Here is a 21,221-nt window from a genome sequence, read left to right as displayed (position 1 = left end):
GGGGAGCCATGTGCATTCATTTCCAGGACCCCGAGATGCCCCATGAAGCACTGAGACAATCTCTCCAGCCTTATGACTGACTAGTCAGAGTTTTGAAAGCAAAATCAAAGTAGGTAAGGAAGAAGTGTGCCTTTCTGTTGAAGGTAGACACTTAGATGTGTGAGCTCTCATTGCTGGAGGTGAGAGGAAGGACTCTGAGAATGTCTGCTATTTGTCAATAAGCTGCCTGGAACAATTACAGTTAGTGCACAGTGACCCTGGGTATAGGAATACCCTCTCACAAATCTAATCTGAGCAGCCCTTGAACTGTGAGCACTGTGCTCCAGAGCAATGTTATTGTGGGTCTATGTTTGTCAATGACTATGCCAACATGCTTTCTCCACTTTTCCTCTATTGCAATCTGACTGTTATGAAGTTGCTATAGCCCTTTGCTCTTTTGGTGCCCTATTAGAAAGCCGTCAGAGGGGACTTGGCAACAGAATCTTTCTGGGAGGTTTCTCCTACACCACTGAAGATCAGCATGTATTTCCTCTTACAGGAAATGTGTAAAGGGTAAACTGAAAATGATGGAAAGTAATTTGCAATAACTTGGGCAATGAATGTGAAAGCTATTCATTATATATCAAACTACCCAGAAATATTCTTTTTTTTGTTTCCAGTTCCAGGAGATGACATCCCTAGGGACAGTGAGACTTCTGGATTTAGTGTGGAATGTAACACTTGCTGGGGGCTGGGGTGCCTTACCCTTATGAGGGAGGGGCCATGTGAGGGTGCTGTAAGAACTATGTGCTGGAAAGAAAAGAGGTGGTGTTCCTGGAGCACTTACCACGCGACAGACACTGTGTTAGCCCATTACATGCATCCCTTCACTGAATCCTTATGACTACCTGCATGATTTACCCCATTTTATAAAATGAGGTAACAAACTTAGATCAGACACAGATAATATGGGTCTTTCAGACTCTGAAGCCCATTTTCTTAATTGCCATGCTACCTTAAAATGCTCTTTCAGGCAATCCTGGCTTCTCTCTTTTCCCTACAAGAGCTTGAAAGTGAGATTCATATGAGTGTCCTCATCCAAATTCCTTAGACTTACTCCACAAGAACCCGGAGAGGATTATGTGAAACAGACTAAAAGCTGACAACTTCATCTTGGACAAACATTCCCTTATGGCCTTTTCTACTTATATATCAGGACGAACAGAGCACTAATGGTCATGAGACCCAGAATCAAAGTCCCAGTCTCACTAGCTGTGTAATCTTGGGCAAGTCTCTTAACCCTTCCAACCTTAGTTTGTCTGTGAGACAGAAACGATGAAAGCTATACTTGTCCAAAGGTCAGGAATGACCCAGTAGCTCCCATTATTCATTTCTACTCTTTTAGAACCTTTTGATTGGAAGATATATGAGTCTATGCTCTGGGCCCAGAATTATAGGTCCATGATTGTCCCTTTATTTGGCAAACAGAGTTAGCAGTCTCTGAAAACATTTTTCCAGCAAGAAGTTCACTTTTGTCTGCTATTTGTTGCCTTTTGAGTTACAGTTTCAGACATGACTTTGGCAGCTTCTTCAGGTAAATTTTCTCCATTGTTAACCATTAACAAAAATAATAAAACTTCCTTTGATATCTAGCTTAGCATTGGTATCCCAGCCCTTATTGTCTAATTGCACACCCAGTCCCTATAGCACCTAGATTAATCTTAGTTTCCAGGACACAGCTACCTTCCTGTACCTTTTCTGCTGTGTTTCTATCTGAAACAACCTTGCTATCTAACTCCACCAATATCCCCCATCTTCAAGTCCAGCTCAAATGCCACATCCTCCCTGAAGCTCCCCATAGTCAATTCTATCTAGAATTAACTTTTCCCATCTCTGTGCTCCGCAGAAATGTGTTTCCTCTTCTCTACTAGCAATCCTCCCCACATAGTCTTCTTTGTGTGACTGCTAGTTGTTTTTCTCTTGTCATTCTCATGAGATTATAAGCATCTTGAGGACAAGATCCAGGGTTGCCCATTGCCACATGATAATGGCAGGGGAGTGTGAGGGTTGCAGCTATGGGTTTAAGTCACACTGCCAAGCCTAAAACCTGCAGACGTGATGTAGTAGCTGCGTGGCACTGGGCAAGGCACTTCGACTTTCTGGTCTAGAATTTCTTCACCAGAACCTACTGCATAGGGATCTTGTGAGAATGAAATGAGATATTCTATGTAAAGTACTTAGCTAGTATCTGGCATATTGTAGGTGCTTAACAGGTGTTAAGAATTTGCAATACCTATAGTGAGGTCTCTTCATTAATTAATGCAATAAATATTTGAGTTATGTATTTGTCTGCTCAGGCTGTTCTAACAAAATACCATAGACTGGATGGTAATAATAATAATAGACATTTACTTCTCACAGTTTTGGAAGCTGGAAAGTCTCAGACCATGGTGCCAGTCAGTTTGGTTCCTGGTGAGAATCTTTGTGGCTCGTGGTTGGCCACCTTCCCACTGCATCCTCACATGACACAGAGAGAACAATTTCTCTCTTCAGTCCATAGAAAGTACCTATATGTGTATTGAGCTAGAACAGGGATAGAAAATAAACTAAATAGATAAAAATCTCAGTCTCATGGAACTTACATTCTAGTGGGAAGAGTAAGGCAGTAAGGTAGACAGAATAATGGCGCCCAAAGACATCCATATCCTCATCTCTATAACCTGTGAACGTGTTACATTACACGGCAAGGGGGAATTGGGCTGCAGATGGAATTAACATTGTTAATCAGCTAGCTTTCCCATAGAGAAATAATCCTGGATTATTCACATGGGCTCAATGTAATCAAAGAGGCCCTTATAAGTGGAAGAGGGAAACAGAAAAGCCAGAGGTAAATATGAGGACTCAGCCTGTTGCTACTGGTTTTGAAGATGGAGAATGGGAACCTCAAGCCGAGGTATGTGGGTGCCCTCCAGGGACTGGTAAACGTAAGCAAACTAATCCTCCCCTGTAGACTTCAAAAAGGAATGCAACCTTGCTGATGCCTTGATTTTAGCCCTGTGAGACCTGTGTTGGAGTTCTAACCCCCAGAACTCTAAAATAAGCCACTAAATTCGTGGTAATTTGTTACAGCAGTCATAGAAAACTAACACAGGCAGTAAAATAGAAAATAATACAGGCAGTATATATATATATTGTATATCAGGTGGCAATAAATTCTATGGAGAAAATTGAGCAAGGAATATAGATAGGGATTGTTGCGGGAGGCACTTGTAAGTTTAAACAGAGATGAAAGGGGAGGCCTCCGGTGATTTTTTAATGAAGAGCTGAAGGAGGTGAGGTAGTAGGCCATGCATTATGTGAGTAAAGAGTATTCCTGGCAGAAGGCACAGCAAGGATGAAGCCCCTGTGGTAGGCACTTGCCTGGCATTTCTAGGAATCAAAGAAAGCAGTGTGAATGGAGTGGAATGTGTGATAGTGAAGGGAGTAAGAGATGGGGTCAGAGATACAGGGGCATTTATGTGTATTGGTTTTATTCTGAGTAAGACAGGAAGACTGAAGAGGATTTTTTGCAGCAGACTGACAAAATACAACATCCATTTTAATGGAATTACACTGGCTGTTGCATTGAGAACAGAATACAAAGGGGCAAAGCGGAAGCAGGGGGACCAGTTAGGAGATGCTTGCAGTAATCCAGGCTACAGGTATTTGTGGCACGAACTGAGGTGGTAACTATGGAGGGGCTGGCAAGAAGTCTGTCTGCTTTTGGACATCTTTTGAAGGTAAAACCAACAAGTTATGCCGACAGATTAGCAGTGGAATAGAAAAAGGAGAAAAGTCAAAGATGAGTCCATGTTTTGGGGCCTTAAGCAACTGAAAGGTTGAGGTGTCCTATTCCCTTCAATGGGGAAGACAGCCAAGGGAGGAGTTTGAGGGAAAGCATGAGCTCAGTGTGAGTGAACTTTTGGTCCCTGAATCCTCCCCTTCCTTCGTCCTTTCCCTTCAGAGTGCTCTTGCATAGAAGCAGAGAAGCATACACACAGGGAGTAATAGCCAGTAGGAAACAGCACAGATCCTGGTGCAGCCGGTTTGCTATACAACAGCCATGCAGGGCTCTGATGCAGGCTGATTGGAGGATGCTACAGATGGATGTCTGTGTCCTCCTAAAATTCATTTGTTGAGTTCCAACCCCCAAGGTAATGGTATTGGGAGATGGGCCCTTTGGGAGGTAATTAGGTCCTAAGGGTGGAGCCCTTATAAATGGGATTAGTGTTTTGACAAAAGAGCCCTGAGAAAGTTTTCTTGCCCCCTCCTGCCAGGTGAGGATGCAGGGAGAACAGGTGTGTGAGAAAACAGGCCATCATCAAATACTGACTCTGCTGGTGCCTACATCTGGGACTTCTCAGCCTCCAGACTGTGAGAAACAAGTTTCTGGTGTTTATATAAGTACCCAGTCTATGGTATTTTGCTATAGTAGCCTGAGAACTCAAAGACACAGGAGGACCAAGGAAGGCTTGAATCTAACAGCTAGTCGGTCAGGGCAGATTCTAAAGGTTGAGCCAGCCTCCCCCAGCCACTAGGTCACAGGCAGAGAAGAAGGATCAGAGAGTGGGCAGGGCGCCATTCATCACACTGCCCCCACTCACTGGTGATGGTTGTCTAGGAAATACAGAAGTCTTCCTCCCAATCAGCAGATTTGCCCTTCCTCCCCAGGGAAGGAACCACGAAGAGGTGGAAGTAGGAGGAAAGTCCTCTTTTCCCTAAAGGGAAGGCTGCAACACAAGGGGAGAGGCAGAGACAGTTCCATTAATGTTTATTGATTGGAATATGCCCCCTTTGCCCTGCACAGGTCCTGCTCATCTGTGCCCTGGAGTGTGAGTGCTATTTCCAACAGCAGAAGTTGGATCTCAGTGTTCTGCTTTAGTTTCTGAGCTAAGAAACCTTATTTTTCCTCTCTTCTTGACAGGATAGAAAAGACCATGTAATCAGAATTCTTAGGCAGCAACAGCCTCTTCCCAATTAGGGACTAGTGAGTGACAGACAAGCACTAAACCATGGTAATTAATAAGAGACACACCCATCCTAATTGTTCTAGATGATGAAATGCTCTCTGATTGCCACAAGGCTACAGGGACAAAAGGAGCTTTAAAAGCAGTGACTGGGGTTTGAGGCAGTTTGAAAATAAGATTACATTACTCAGTGATGAACAGAACCATTGCTTAGTGGCTAGATTTTGTATCTGACCATTTTTTTCCCTCTCAGATGTGAGTTTTATATTCATAATCTCCAATATCTTTGCATTGCTCAAGTGACACACAATTGAATGGAATCCTTTAGTCCAGGAATCATATCATTAGACCATGACTATTAAGTATTTCCTGCAAAATCAGAAATGACTTGATATTGCAAAAGATGTGTGTAGTTTTTAAGTCCTCATGTAATAGTCGTGGAACCACTTTTTGGGGAGAGATGTTTTCTCCATATGTCCCTATTTCTACTTTATATATTTCCATACCTCTTGAAAATGTGTAGTAAAAATTGTAAAATGTAATCCTTAAGTCACTTGGTACTCCTCAGTCAATATTAAGATGCTATTATATGGGTAGTAAAAAGATACGGAAAATATTGTTTTCTTCAGGAAGCATATATTTAATGACTCCTACTATGAACTAAGAACAGTTTCTATGTTTACTTTGCCCCTTAAAACCACTCTGCAGGGTGGCTTTTGCTCTCCCCAATCTACGTAGGAGAATACTGAGGCTTTGAACTCATAGAACACGATCACACAAGTAGAAGTGGCAGGTTGTGGCTGGGCTCCAGGGGCCATGTTTATTCCATTATTCCAAGCTTGTTCTAGTAAATCCGCCAGAATCCCACAGTATTTTCCAATGATTAATGCTCCCCTTGTCAGGCAGTTGATGGCATTTTTCACCAAGTCAGGAAATCTGAATAAGGTAAGCGTTTTTCCCTCTCCAGGTGTCTTGAATGTGGCCACGGTGGACCCAGAACGCATCCTTTCCGATATCTTTCTTGCTGCTCCCTGGTGGGAGGGTCAATATTTTTTTGGAATGGCTGGGAGCCCCGTTAACTGCCAATTTTCCACCTCCTTCAGGAGGAAAGATGACCCTAAAGGCCTCCTGACTTCGCTCCCCCACCGAGCTGCTATTCTGCGAGCGGCCGCCAGAGGTCCCTCGTTCGGCGCCCCGAGCAGGAGCCGCGCTGGGCGCGTGTGGGGGCTGCTCGTGAGCCGCGGCTGCCGCCGGAGGCCCGCGCCCGCTCGTCGGCGCTCTCAGAGACCGCGCGCTCTGGTCCGGAGCCCCTCGTGGGGACCCGCAGGCGGCTCCTCTCCCGCTCCCAGATCACCCTCGTGCTCTCACGCCGCTGCCGCTGACCCGGCGCGGGGACCCGCAGGGCCCGGGCTAAGGGCGGAACGCTCCGGTGAGTGAGAACCCGCTCCAAGCGAGGGGAGGTGGCGCAGCCGGGCAGCTGCTCGCCCCGCGTCGCGCCCAGGGGGCCAAAGGTGCGGGGCGCACCTGGGGGGCCGGTGCACAAGGGGGGCGGGAGGTGGAGGACCCCGTTTCCCAGCCCGCCATCCGCGGGCTTCCGGGGCTGGAATCCGCCTCAGCCCCCTGCCCGCGTCTCGGCTGCGGGCCGGCCCCTCGCGCGCCCTTCCCAGTCAGGAACCAGAGGCAGCCCCGCCGCCCGCCCCGCGGCCTTGATTTTAAAAAGATAAATCAATAAAATCCATCTTCCTTCGGGTTACAAGTCTGTTCCCGAGCCCATCCCGAATCGCGATGACTGCAGGGTGCGTGTTGGGCTGTGGGCGGCGGGAAGACAAACTTTCGCGAAAGTGCGCCCGGGCAGGGGGACAGCGTTAGGGAGGCTTGATCTGGAAGGAGGAGGCTCGGCTTGGGGGCTGCGGAGGGAAACTCCGCTCCTCGGCCGGGGCGCCCCGGGGCTGTGGGTGCTTCGTGGAGGAGGAGGTGTGTGAAGGACATACAAAATCCAGCTGAACCGTTGGGCCAACAACTGTCAAACATCTGGCATCGCAGCCCCTCCCATGCCCTGCACTGAGGAAGGTGAAAGCCCTCCAACTATCCTTTGATTTCTGCTTTCTGCCTCTGGACCCCTCGGAAGAGTGAAGGGCCGATACCCGGAGCCTGGCGAGGAAGTACTAGAGACTCCGAACTCCTTGGGAGCCCCTTTCCCCCACCTTCCTGAACCCCCTGTCCTTCCCACCCCTACCCCCCGCCTCCCGGGAGGGACCACGCGACAGAGCCGATTGAGATCGTGGCGAATGGCCTTTTGTTTTTCCGCATTTCCCCTATTGTTTGCCTTTCCAACATCTGGCAGAACCTGGGGAGAGAAGGAAGCCTTTCTCGTCCACGTCGCTGTCCACCCCCCCTACCCCCCTACTCCAGTCACCGGGTCACCTCCTGCCTGGGATACTGACCCGGGTTAGAGCGGAGCCGGTCCCCGGCTAGGCCGCCCCTCCCGGGCCTTGTGGTTAGGGGGCGGAGGGAAAGTTGTTCCTTCCCCGCCTTCTCGGCTGCCGGTGGCCCAGGGCTCATTTCTCAGATCTTATCCCAGATGCACCACAAAGGTCCCAGATCCCACAGGGGGGAAGCTGTCGTGAGTGGAAGCGAGGTTCCACTCGATTGCAGGGTGCCTTTTGGTGAATTCCAGGGGATTCCGATCTCCGCCCAAGGCGTGTGGCTGGCCCGCTGCCAAGGCAGTGGGATGGGATCAGGGCACTTGTGGTAGGCAGAAAGCCCAGGTTCTGAGGTCTGCGAGTTTCCCAGGGCTGGAAGACAGGCCAGGCGCCTTCCTGAGAATGGAGCTGGAAATAACCTAGGAAGGCTCAAGACTTTGCCCAGAAATTGTGGTGAGGTGGTTCCCTCCAGAATAGATGTGGAGTTCTGACTTTGCATAGGGCTCCAAGTTTAAATCCCAGGTCCCCTCTCAACATTTAAGAGAAGCAGACCCAGGGGACTCAGTGCAGACGCTGCCAGGACAGTGTTAAAGCTTCCAAGTCGCTGAGCAGTGGTGGCTTGGCATTGGCCTGGGGTTCCCCTGTGGAGGCGCCTGTTAGATTACAGATGGTCCTGAGTACCTGCTTTCCCTCACTAGATTATTAATACATTATGCTATTCTTAGTGTGGATTATTAAAGAATTTGGGCAGAAGCAAAGTAGCCACTCTGAGAAGGCAGAGCCGCAGGTGGTATTGGGAGAGTCACTTTGCCCGCGAGGGGAGGCCTAGTCTGTGCACCTGTTGGAACCTATAATGCTCATAGCTTTATGAATACCTGAGTTGCCAGCTTTTTCTGTGGGAGGCCCACTCAGTCCCTCCTCCAAGGAGACTCAGTTACACTCTTTTTATCCCCCACCTGTTGATCCCTCCCCCAAGCCAGGAGAGGGAGGAAGCTTCCTCCTGAACAACTCTGACCTGTGTACCCACTCAGGCATTTAAGTGGAAATGCACACTTGGTTTTGCACAGTTCTAAAGTTTCCCTTTACTGGACTTAACTTTTGAGATTTTTTTTTTAATAAAGAAGAAAAACAAAGGAGACTGCTGAGTCAGGATTGTGGACACAGAGTTCTTTCTCCAGTGATTTCTGGATGTTACCAGTGGGACAAAAGAAAAAAAGAAATTTTAAGTACAGGAAGACACTTCACAAACATTTCATTATGAAAATGATCCCCAAGGAAGGATTCCTTTGAAATTTAGCCATAGCAGCAGCAGGAGAGAAGTGAGAAGGGCCTGGGGGTGCTCCAGAAGCACCCACGGCATCTTTAACAAAGAGAAAGGGAAAGAGTACTTATCCCAGTCTACCCCAGTAGGGAAAACGGGGAACTGTACTGGAAGATAAGCTTGCACAGTTTCTCTAACTTTAGAACTAAAAAAAAAATTCCCCCCAAAAAATCACTCTAGAAGAAATGGAGGATACAGAGAGATGAAAATGAAAACGAGCCTCCAGGGACAGTTTGATCCAATGATTTTCTTGGAATACATTTCTGGACACCAGATAGATAGGTCGAAGGAGTTAATGCATTTTTTAGGACATTTATGATTGCTGTATTGCCCTATCAGAAACTCGTGGCTGGTTACCCTCTCTCCCAACAATACACAAGAGGATTTTTTTTTTCTTATACTCTACCCCAAACTCACATTTTGTATTATCATTCTTTTTCATCTCTGCCAGACTGATGGGAGGGGAATATCTTGTCCTCTCTTGCATTTCTTTAATTACAAATGAGATTAAACATTTTTCATTTGTCTGTTAGTATTTTTTCCTTTCTGTGATGCCAGTTTGTGGCCTTACCTATTTTTCAATGGGAGTGTTCTTTTTCTGACTAGAGGTACTCTTAGTAAAAGCTGTTATGTCTTCTCACCCCCTTCCCCACCACCTGTATAATCAGACCGTCTTTATTGACTCAGAGTGCCAATTCTCTTCCTCTTATATAGCAAACGTTTGGCAAGACTGAAATCATAAATTATTGAAGTAACTGACATAATCCCAGTAGTTACTAGTTAATTCATTGGTTAATAATGCACTTCTTAAGGATACTTAAGATTCCCATATTGTCCTGTAGGAAACTTGTGCCTCACAAAGGCATTATTAGAGAAATTCATGGAAAAGACCAAGTGTATACTTTATACTTAGTAGCCTGCATACGCCAACTTCTTTACAGTTTATAGTACTTTTTTAAGAATTTTGAATAGGTCTGTTGGTGAGTTGTTTTTAGAAAATGGATTATACTAAATTTATTTGTGCTCCTTCCGCTGATAACCAGTACACCATGATCCACAAGTTGTTCTTGTTCTTTTAAACATTTTTTAAAACTTTTGTCTGAAGTTAGCCTCAGTTTTATCATAAGGTTTTCTGTTTGGCTATATCACATGAGCCCTGTACTTGGATAAATCCTGAATCTAAATGATTTAGCAGCATGATGTTAAAACAATAGCAGGAGAGGTCTTCAAGGGCTGAGCCAGGTATATGTCACACTCTTATGTGCATTTCTGTACCCCCATCTCTATATTCTTGCTTGAAGGTAGATGATTCTGAAATGGGGTGGAGAGAGAGAGGAAAAGAAAATTTATTTCACCTAGATGATGAATTAATTTGGATGGAGGACCACACAAGCAAATTTAAATAAATCATCTAGGTGAATCAGGTACAAAATAACTTTTTAAAAAGATAAAGTATATGAAAGTGTCATATGTTATTAGGTTGACTAGTTTGCTTAACAGAAAGAAAGTGATCTTCTAGTTGGGAAAATCCAATGTGAAATTCTTTTGTAGTATGATTATAGGCATTTCATTTCAGGCACACACATCCACCAAACAACAGTGTAAGTCAGATACTATACTTTTCTGCAGCATTTTCCATGCCTTTAGATATAGACATCAAATAATATGCACTAGGAATGAACATTGCTGTCTGCATTAGAATCATATGCTCTGAAAGTTTGAAAGAGCACTTAGTTAGTGGTCCTCTAATTCAATCATCCAGTAATACAAGAGTATGGTATGGAGCTTCATTCTCTTAAACTAATAAAATACCATCTAACAAACTTTGTATCATTTCAAACAAATCAAGCTGAGAAGCAAATGGGCCAGACATTTCAACCTTTATTTTTTTGAGGGTAGGATTTCCCAAAAAAGAAGGGTTTTAACTCTGTGGAAGTTTATATAAGCTTTTAACATGCCAGACATTCATAGAATAAACAACTTTGGCAGCAAAAGGGCTAAGTCGTTGAGGTGTTACATTCTACAATATCCTCTGATCCATGTCCTTTAGATATTGGCTTGGTGAAGTTCAAAGGTAATAGAGCAAAGCAAGTACAAAATAGCAAAAGGAAAGAGAAGGAGATAGTAGAAGATTGAGATGGAATCTTATTCCTTTAAAACTGTCTTCAGGACTTTACAAGACTCTTGGTCATCCAGGGGATGGCCGGCATCACCTCTCTTAGGCGACTGTGGCTGATGTCACAAGGCCAAACTTTAGGGACAGTAAACATTACATAAACCCGCACCAAGCCAAGCTAGGGCAGGCTTATAGGACAATAGAATAGTTCTTAAAAAGATGAAAGGGGAGAAGGAGATTTGGGAAAGACATGGAATTTTAATTCTAAAAATATACCTTATTTCCTCCTGAGTAGTTCTGTGAATTTCACAAAGTAGTAGAAACATCTTCTGATTTCCACTCCAACGATCTCCCAGGCACAGTGACTGTATTTCTTATCTTTCAGGAAATTGTTTATCCTGTGGAAGTATCTCCTCAGTTCTAGGTTGCTCAGCTGGGGAACCATAGCTCCTGAGTGTTTCATCTCCTCCTCTCCCATCCTGTGCATGTCTTCATTTTCCTTCTCCTCTTCTTCCAAGCATTGTTCCAGGTACTGCAACTGCTCATCAAGTCCGATTTGGATTTGTTTCACATGCTTCTCTTCCCAAGTGGATGTGAAGTTGTATTGACTGAAGATGTTGAAGGCTTGTATGTATATTTCATAGAAGACCTCCTTGATGTCCCTTTTCACAGGCTGGTTGTATGATAGGATCTCTTGGGGCAACTCAAAAGCTTTCTTTTCTCTTAGACATTCTGCAGGAAATGTATTGCTCATACTGCTCAGAAGTCTGAGATTTTGCCAGGTGACTCTACTCAGGTGAACATTCAGCAAGTTACAATCCAGAGAGAGGATGCCAGTGATGAACAGACCCACAAAGCATACAAACAACCAGTGCTTCCGAATCATATCACTTTTGGTGCTCATTTTTCTTCTGAGCTAAGAAATCTGCAAGACTCAAGATTGGCAATGACGTTTTAGGTCTTAAGTGTTCCTTCATGTGCCCTTTATACACCTGAGTATCTTCAGCAGGGAGGAGTTTTCTCATTCGTCATTCTTTAGTTCTCAGGGTGTCAGCCCCTTCCCTTTGCCTCTGAGGCTTTTTTTTGGGCTTTTGGTGACTATGCTGACTTTGAAATGACCATACATATTTTTTTCTTTTGATAAAAATGAGCAGAACATTATGATTGTGTTACCTTAGACACCTGGAAGATCCACCCTAGTGCTGTAAATCACCATTAAGACTGATGCAGAGTATTTCAGAAAGAACTTGGAAGTTGTGACTGTACGCTCGCTCACACACCTACTGGTATTACATAAGAGACAGCAATCTTCCAAGAAAATACTTTTTTTGTACCTGGCCTTACAGCCAAACATCTTCTCTCACTGAATTAATCATATATATTGACCAAATGACTATGATTATGTGATGCCAGGCCACAAGAACATAACAGTTTAAGTTTTTCCTATCTTGTTAAATTAAGCTTGTACATTTGGATATTTTCTCTTTCTATTTGATTTTTCTGGGAAATGTGTTGTTTTTCATATATACAGCAAGAGTATTATACACAGCAATAATAGTAGTATAACTCCATTCCGGTTCCTGGACCCAATTCCAGTATGTGCATGTATGTGTGTGAGGGGGGTCTTCCCACACATAACACCAAGCAATTCTTGAACACCAGCAGGGTGTTGGAGGACTCAACTCAATTCTGATGATAGCTGCCTGCAGACAGCACCAGATTCCCCAGGCTAAGGGCTCCATTCTACAAGACTGCCCCCCACCCCTACTCCAGATGATGGTCACAAGGCCCAAGCAGTTCCCTGTGTTTCTGACCAACCGGATATAGATTGGAGGTTCCCACCACCTCCCCTGTAGGTTCGATTAATTTGCTTGAGTGTCTCACAGAACTCAGGAAAACATACTTACCAGTTTAATAAAGGATATAAGTTAACAGCCAGATGAAGAGATACAGAGGACAAGGTCCCAAATAAAGGAGCTTCTATCCTTAGGGAGCTTGGGGCCTGGCGAGATGGCACATGGGAGCATTCTGGTTCCCCAAGCACAGAAGCTCTCTCCAACAGCAAAGCAGGGTCCAAGAGAGCAATAAACTCTTTTCAGGGTTTTTTGTGAGGGCTTCATTGCCTAGTCATGATTGACAAAATTATTGGCTATTGGCTGATTCAACCTCCAGCCCCTGCCCTTGGGTGGGGGTCCAAGTCTCATTAACATGACTAGACCCCCATTTCACCTTTAAGACTCTGCAGTGTTTTCAGGAACTGTGAAGACCAAATATACCTGGGAAACGTATATATTTGGTCATATGAATGACCAAGTATGTACTTCTTACAACTCATTATTATTTCAGTCCACACCCTGGTATTCAAACACAGACTCCTTACAGCAAAATGACCATATGTGTCACAGCACTTACATCTGGTACAGTATTTATACAACAGATAGAACAATAGTACCAATGCAAATAGGCCTAACATTTGGAAAAGCCAGTGTCAGGTGGGGACAGATTCAAAGAAACAACTCACTTGTCCTGTAAAATCATCACAAATGTTTTTATGTTGGTCCATTTGTAAACATTTCTCATGACCAGAGTTTCTCCCAGTGCGATGTAACTCCAGTTCACAGGCTATCATTCAATCTTGTCAGGTTCCAAAAGCGGAAGTGGTTTTGGCAAATAAATAGTGTCACCCTTCTCGGCATCTGGTCTGCTTTTGCTAAGAGAGATTATTCTCTTGCTCTGAGCCTCTATCGAGGCATTAATAAAATGTTGGATATCCTTTGTTGCATAACCCACTTATTCATCCCTTTACCCTCAGCCATAATTTCTCTTTCTCTTCCATTTGTCATTTATCTTTACCCAGACTTTTCTGTGGAGGGGACATCAGGCCCGGTTACTGTGCTGGTCCAGATTGCTGGAAGCAATACTAGTCTATCAAGTGGCTCCCCCGAAGTCCACTCCCACTCATGTAGGGGAGGGTCACACAGGTACAGAGCTAACGGGTTGTCCCAGCTACAAGGCAGCATGGCTGTGCCAGGTGGGGTGAAGTCACAATCCACTCCATCAGTCCCTTAGGAATTCTGACATAAAAGTTTAAGAATAAGGTTGCAGTTTCAGTTTCTTGTTTGGTAACCTTCGCTACTTATGGCACCCGCAGTTGCAGCCCTGGTCTGGAACCACTGCACCCAGTAGGAAAAAAAGAAAGTTGTGGTGATGTGGGGAAGAACTGTATAGTCGCACCAGCATCCTCCCCAAACTTCTCTTCCCCAGACCCCCTGGAAAAGTGGAGGAATCAATCCAGTGGGGGCCCTCCCTTAGCCCCCCTCATGTTAAGTGTGAGCACACACTCTTTAAGGTGTGTAAGACAGCCCCCATACCTTTATCTTCCCTTGTTTGAGACAGCAAATGTTTCAACTGCCCATTCCAATTTTCCATTAAACCATTGCTCTGAGGATGATATGCAACATGGTATGTCCATCTGATGTGATGTCTCCTGGCCCACTGTTGGACACCATGGGCAATAAAGTGTGTCCCTTGGTCTGAAAAGATGTAACTTGGTGGTCCAAATTGGTACAGTATCTTCTGTTCCGATCCTTTAATGGTATTTTGAACATTTGCATCTACCACCAGGTATGCAAAGCCCAGTCCAGAATAAGTGTCTATTCTAGTTAGGGCCCATTTATAGCCCTTAGGGGCTACTGGCATTGATCCAATGTAATCCACTTGCCAGCTATGTGAGGGGCCTTCCCTCCGGGGAATTTTCCCCATAACCAGCTGCAGTCTTTGTCTCTCTTGTTGACAGAACAGTTCCTGTTGGCATTCTGTGCCTCACAGGGTGCAACAGAAATATGTCTAGATTCAGCCTGTGTCTGCACTGCTGCAGCTCCCCCATGTCCACTCATGTCATGGACCCAGTGGCTGCCTCAAGGGAACACATCAACAGGTCCACTTGGTGGTTTCAGTCACCTTCTGCTGATCCTGGAAGGGTATTCTTCTGATGGACATCGACATGTCCTACTTTAATGCGCCCCTTAAATTCTCATAGTGATTTCCATAGGGCTGCACTCCACACAGGCATTCCTTTAATAGTCTAGTTTCCCATTGCCCACTAACCTGACCATACAGCCAGCCCATTGGCTACATCCCAGGAGTCCATAAAAATCCAAACATAGGGGCTTTAATCATGGTTCAGTTCTTCCACTACTGCCAGGAAAACAGCAGGCAGTGCAGCCCACTGAGCTGGTTTGTTCTTACCTTCCTTCACCAGAGTCTTGCCATCCTTTGGTCTTAAAACAGCAGCTTTCTGAACAGGATATTGTCCATCTCAGAACTGCCACCTGTAAACCAAGCAGCTCTTTGCTGTTCAGCTGAGAGCTGTTCACAGGTCACAGCGCACATGGCAGCCAGTTCTGGCAGCTCACCAGGTGGCTCCATCATTGGTCCTAGAGGAAAAGAGGCTACCTGTTCATGGATACAGTGTGGGCCTCCTTACCTTCTGCTGGCAGCCTTCTCCTGTATGAACCATTTCCATTTTATTACCGAACTCTTCCGGGCACTACCTTCCTTACTAGAGTGTTTCTCTGACATCACCCAAGACATTATGGGTAAAGCATTTCCAAGGTTAATCACTGAAGACCAGCTTCCTTTAGCCTGTTGTATTTTCTATGTGGTTGAGACCATGTCTGGAACTGCTGAGGCTATGGGCAGTGCACCTTTATTTAAGCCTCGATAGTCTGTTAGTCTGCATGAGCCATCTGCCTTTTTCACAGGCCACACAGGACTATCATACAGTGAATTTGTGGGTACCACCACTCCAGCTTCAAGCATGTCACTCATTAAAGTGGTGATCTCTTTTTGTCCACCAGGTATTCCATACTGCTTTAAGTTAACCACCTGTGTGGGCTTGGGAAGCTCTAGCATTTCTCATTTAGCATGCCCAGTTAAAACTGGCCTGAGGGCGGGCTTACATGCCTTTTGTTTTACAGTATTAGGCGGGGGAAGCAATCCCCAGTCAGACATAATCCATCACAATAATACATTCAGGTAAAGGAGATGCAACCACCACACACAAAATCTCATATCCCCAATTTTCATGTAAACTTTCACCTTAATCCAATCAACCATTATGTCTCCAGAGCCTCCCAACCTAATCTTAGCTCTGGACAGACCTCAACAGTTTTTGGAATCACAGTGCATTGAACTCACACATCGAGGAGTCTCAGAAAAGTTTCTTCCCCTCCCCCTGACCATTTTACCTATAAATGTGAAAAATGGCCTCAGTTCTGCAGCTGGAGTGTAGCCAGAAGACCCCGGCCTTTTTGTCAATGTTCAACTTGCTTCATCCACCTGACTACCACCCCAGGGGATTCCTGATTAGGTTTCTTATAATCTTGGCCTTCAAGCTTTTTAAATTCCTCCAAACTGGGTAAATAGAGCAGACTTGTTTGGGCCTCTGTAATGTTGGGGGAGCAACAGGGGGTCCCACTGGCCCACCCAATCTCTGGTAGGGCTGCAGTAACACCTTTGTTTCAACCCCATCAATATCCACTTTATTCATCCCATTTTCCCATAACCATCTGAAGACTTCCACTCTGTTGGGTGGAAACCCTTGATTCTCCCTTTTGTCTCTCCCATTTTCTTAATTACTTTAATGCTCTTGGTGTCAGTAAGACCCAAGCGGGGAAGCTAAGATAACAAATCTGATAGGGCTTCTCCAACTGTTGTCCGATTTTGTAGTAGTAGTTACATGGGGTGCCACATAACAGGGTCCCCTTAATCACAGCATTTACCATAGCCTGTGTAACAGGAATATTCAGTGGGTGCATATCTCGGTCATCATAAAGCCAATCCCATGGCTTGCATATGAAGCAAATCAGCTGTTTCATCTGGGGTGTTCCATTTGGCATTTATAGGAGTCAGGCAGTCCCCCTTCTCAGGATAAACAGAACTCATAGTGGCTTTTATCCAGTCCACCGGGCCCGACTGTTCCCCTGGGAATAACCTCCTGTGTATCTGGATCACAGTAGTGTGCTGTGGGTCCTGCATCAGCCCAAACACGCTCTCCAGCTCTGCAGCATTCAAATCCAAAGACAGAGCCCCAACTGGTTACTCTCACAAACCACTTCAGAAAGGTTCTTTGGGAAGCTGGTGATACAGATCCACAGAATGAACCCGTTCCTTCACGCTGTCCCCGAGTCTCAGTCATTTCCTGGTTCTCACCTCCCCCTACACTAACTATCTTCTTGGTGACCAGAGGTCTTAGAGGTACGTCCTGTTGCTCAGATGTGATTTTCCCCTTCTAGGCTTTGAGGTAATGGCCAAAGCTCAGATTGACCCAAAACCAAGCTTGTTCAGCATCAAGCCCTGGCCAAGTGCTTTCCTTTATTTTCAGTTTGGCTGTTGCAGATAACAAGAGCAGGGGAGTGGTACATATAGCCTGATTCTTACTGGTTTGCACTTCCTTTCATATCCAGTGAGCCAGCTCCTTAGGGGGTGGGTCCACTGCCATTTCTAAATTCCACTGGTAGCCTTTAATAACAGCAGTGCAGCCGCTGTTACAGACCTTGGGTGACCTGGTAGATATCCAGACATCAAAGTTACCTCACCCCCCCTTCATTCTTCCTCTTCAAAAACCACATATTTCAGTGAGTCAGTGGGTCACTGGTGGATCTAACAAATCCCACTCCTCTGACGCTAAATGCAGTATTTTTTTTCATATACAACAGCAAAAATGGTATTATACAGTAGTATAACTCCTTTTGGGTTCCCAGACCAGATTCCAATGTCTATACGCGTGTGGTAGCAATTCTCAAACACCAGCAGGGTGTTGGAGAACTCAACTAAATTCTGATGCTATCTGCCTGGAGACAGCACCAGTTCCCGGGTTAAGGGCTCCATCCTACGGGACTGCCCTCCACCCCCAACTCCAGGTGCCAGTCACAAGCCCCAGGCTGTTACCTGTGTTTCTGACCTCCCTGCTACAGATTGGAGGCTCCCACAACCTCCCCCTGAGATTTGATTAATTTGTTAGAGAGGCTCAAAAAACTCAATGGAGCACATATTTACCAGGTTAATAAAGGATACTGTAAAGGATACAAGTTTACAGCCAGATGAAGAGAGATATACAGGGCAAGGTCCCAACTAAAGGAGCTCCTATCCTTGTGGAGCTGGGGGCTTGGCTCGGTGGCACAGGGGAGCGTTCTGGTTCCCCAAGTATAGAAGCTCTCTCTGACAGAAAAGCAGGATCCGAAAGAGCAATACGCTTTTCTCAGGGGTTTTTGTGAGGGCTTCATTGCATAATTGTAATTGACTAAATTATTGGCTACTGGCTGATTCAGCCTCCAGCCCCTGCCCTTGGGTGGGGTCCAAAACTCTCTCATTAACATGACAGAGCACCCATTTCACCTTTAAGACTGCACTGTTTTCAGGAACTGTAAATGAAGACAGAATATACCTGGGAAATGTATATTTGGTCATATAAATGACCAAATATGTATTTCTTTTGAGTCATTATATCACACTGGGTCTCAAAAAAAATGAAAAAGATTTGGTCAATTGAGAGTGGCACTTACCAAATAGAAGTCCTAGCCGACTTGGGTTTCTGTTGCCATTAGAAAATGTTGATACTCTCCCTCTATCCTTTCCCTGGTTAAACCCAAAACAGGGCTTCCCATTCCTGCCTAGCATTTCAAACACCTCTGATATCTTTTATAGATGGCTTCCAGGGGGTTGTATACTGGAGAACAGTTTTCTACTTCATTGACGTCCCTCTTGTAGTATCATGCATTTTCTTTACTTTCAGATATGGTTTAAACAGCACATTAAAACTTGCTTGACAATCTTTCCTTCTGTGGAAGAAAAGTCTGGAGGTTCTGGATACTGTAAAGGGTTTTGTTTGCTCCTGTTTGTTTTTCACCAAAGAGGTATATGAGGAGATGATCACCCATTTTAACCAAGCTACTGGACCAATAGTACTCGTAGGGATGATGGCTACCCACCATTTGTGGTTTTCACTTTGTTTGACCAAAAAACCTTTGTGGTCAAGGCAAATGGACTCCTTTCTCCAGCAACATGAAATGGAATGTCTTTAAACAAGGCTAACTTAATTATTATCTCAAAAAATATATATTAATTTCCAATAAAATCATTTTAGAATGATAAGCAACTGTTGTTCCACAAATGTGGCAGACTTTGTTTGGAAATTTGGCTTAAAAAGTTCTTGTCTAAATCAGTTGACTGCATCAAAGGCTAATTGTGGACATAGAAGATTTCTTACAATCTTGGCTTTTGGGACTGGTTTCCTATGAAAAGAAAACTCAGTACATATATTATTTTGTATGCTCTCTGTCTTTATATTCTGATTTCACAGATTTTGTGGGGTAACTAAGTTAGAATATTAATTAGGAAAATGGGCCCTTTTATAAAGGATTATATGTTGATGCAACCTTCCTAGAAAGCAAAATATGATATGTGTTAAAAGCTTTAAAAAATATACATAATCTTTGTCTCAGCAGTTATCCCTCTAGGAATTTATCCCCAAGAAATTAAGATGGGTGTCTTTAAAGACTCCACTGTCAGTAAGTTTATCACAGCAAAAACTGAAAAATAATTTAAATGTTCAGCAGTAGGTACCTGGTTAAATAATTCATCAGTAGGAAACTTCTGTAAAAGCATTACAAATTGTGTTGTGGGATTATATTTGGTCACTTAGATTGACTTTGTAGCTTAAAAACAAGCTTTTGTGGTGGTATCTAGAATCTAATACCATATTTGCTAAATACTGACATATGCATATATGTGCAGAAAAAAATCAAGAGGTATATATGCTACAAATACTGAGTCATTGTCTCTAACTGAAAAGGCAGTGGGTGATTTTTATTTTTGTATTTTTATTTACCTTGATTTTTAAAGTTTTCTGTAGTCATGAAGTATTTATTTACTAAGGCAAAACTCTTTAAAATGAGACACATTAAAAATAATATTGTACATCTGTAATGGGATCAATAGAACTTTAATTACTTAAACATTTCTGTTCTAGGGTACTTCCAAAGGAAATGTGAATTAACCCTAAGACTCAGTTCCAATTCAGTTGATATGAATAACAGAGTGTGTGGGAGTTAGTATGCTATTCTTAAAAATTTCCATTAAAACAATAGGTTTATGTATATACATTTATTTATTACTACACACACACACGCGCGCACACACACAGACACACACACACACACAGAGTCTATAAAGACCTTTGCGGGCTGTATCTTCTTATATAAGTCATAACTTCTTTTACCTAAAACTTTCTGAGTTGTCCTAGTCAGAATTGCTTGTTCCTCTTTTGGACTTTTACAATGCTTTGTCCTCCTTAATTATGGCTTTTTAAAATGGGTAATTGTGTAAGTGTTGATCTCCCAATTTTTTATTCTCCCTCCTCCCTACCCACCCAGTTTGCTTATACTACTTTGCTCTTATTTGAGATAGTTCAACCTTACTAACCATGCAAAGAGATGGTCCAATTGAAGCACTATGCTAAGGGTCCTGCTTATAGGTGATGGAGGTGGCTGGAGATTTGGCTGCTGTCAACCATCTTGAAGTTCCCCATATTTTCTGCCATGTATAGCTTTGTCACTGTATCCCCCAACCCCAAATATCTTCCCTTTATAGTCATTCCATTCCATATCATATCCAAATTTATTCAAAAGTGTATTGTTAACATCTACCACATGCTAGGTCTGGAAGATGGAGGAATAAGGTAGAATCCATGATCTCAAGGAGCCCACAAGTGAAGAAAACAGACATGTTCTGAGTGTTTTAGGTAGCAGAAGTAATTCACAGGTCTTTCCTTATTGGACCTAATTCCTGTTGTGCAGTAAATGTTTATTGATTTTGATGTTGACAGTATTCATGACAAAGAAGGAAAGATCATTGACATGCATGTCTTCCTCTCTTCCACCGTTAGAGTTGTCTGATTTCACAAACAAAAATACAGGACTCCCATGCAATATCTGGGATGTTCCTACACTAAAAAATCCTTTATTGTTTATCTGAAATTCGAATTTAACTGGGTATTGCATATTTAATCTGGTAACCCTCTCCACCATGCCAACTCCCATTGACCTCTTACAGCAGTAAGTCAGACACAGAGCCCACTTCCCTAGACTTTTCCTCTGCTAGCTTGACTCCATGTGCAGAGGTGCATTCGGCTGCAGTGCTCCATGCTGACTTCATTTGTATACATGTCCCTAAAACCTGTGCACATTCCAAAGAGGCATCTGCCGCACTCAAACAAAATAGTACACACACACACACACACACACACACACACACACACATGCACACTCCTGCATAAGTACTCTGATCAGAAGCATTATTGGATGATCAATCTTTGA

At 44.1% G+C, this 21,221-nt stretch overlaps 2 protein-coding genes across 6 annotated transcripts in view; one reads left to right on the top strand and one right to left on the bottom strand.

Moving 5' to 3' along the window:
* Window positions 1-5,777: 5,777 nt before the first annotated feature.
* Window positions 5,778-21,221, top strand: part of MOB3B (MOB kinase activator 3B) — a 189,418-nt gene continuing 173,974 nt past the window's right edge. For 2 of the 5 annotated variants that reach the window (XM_036898076.2, XM_057498742.1), the window contains exon 1: window positions 5,787-6,414. The gene's annotated coding sequence lies outside the window, so the exon portion shown is untranslated. Of the gene's footprint in view, window positions 6,415-21,221 lie in introns of all 5 variants that reach the window. The other 3 variants (XR_008996539.1, XM_036898077.2, XM_057498743.1) reach the window with 2 other exon arrangements.
* Window positions 6,421-17,882, bottom strand: IFNK (interferon kappa). The gene has a single exon (XM_057498745.1). It carries the CDS (start codon window positions 11,747-11,749, stop codon window positions 11,123-11,125), a length of 627 nt encoding a protein of 208 aa, XP_057354728.1. The 5' UTR covers window positions 11,750-17,882; the 3' UTR covers window positions 6,421-11,122.

The sequence above is a fragment of the Manis pentadactyla genome, chromosome 3 (assembly GCF_030020395.1).
Source record: "Manis pentadactyla isolate mManPen7 chromosome 3, mManPen7.hap1, whole genome shotgun sequence".
Taxonomy (NCBI): domain Eukaryota; kingdom Metazoa; phylum Chordata; class Mammalia; order Pholidota; family Manidae; genus Manis; species Manis pentadactyla.
Note: the sequence above shows the minus strand (reverse complement) of the source record. Positions and strands in the feature narration are given on the sequence as shown.

Bases quoted from the DNA above. Each gene is read 5' to 3' on its own strand.
- IFNK (XM_057498745.1), bottom strand. From the start codon at position 11,749: ATGAGCACCAAAAGTGATATGATTCGGAAGCACTGGTTGTTTGTATGC.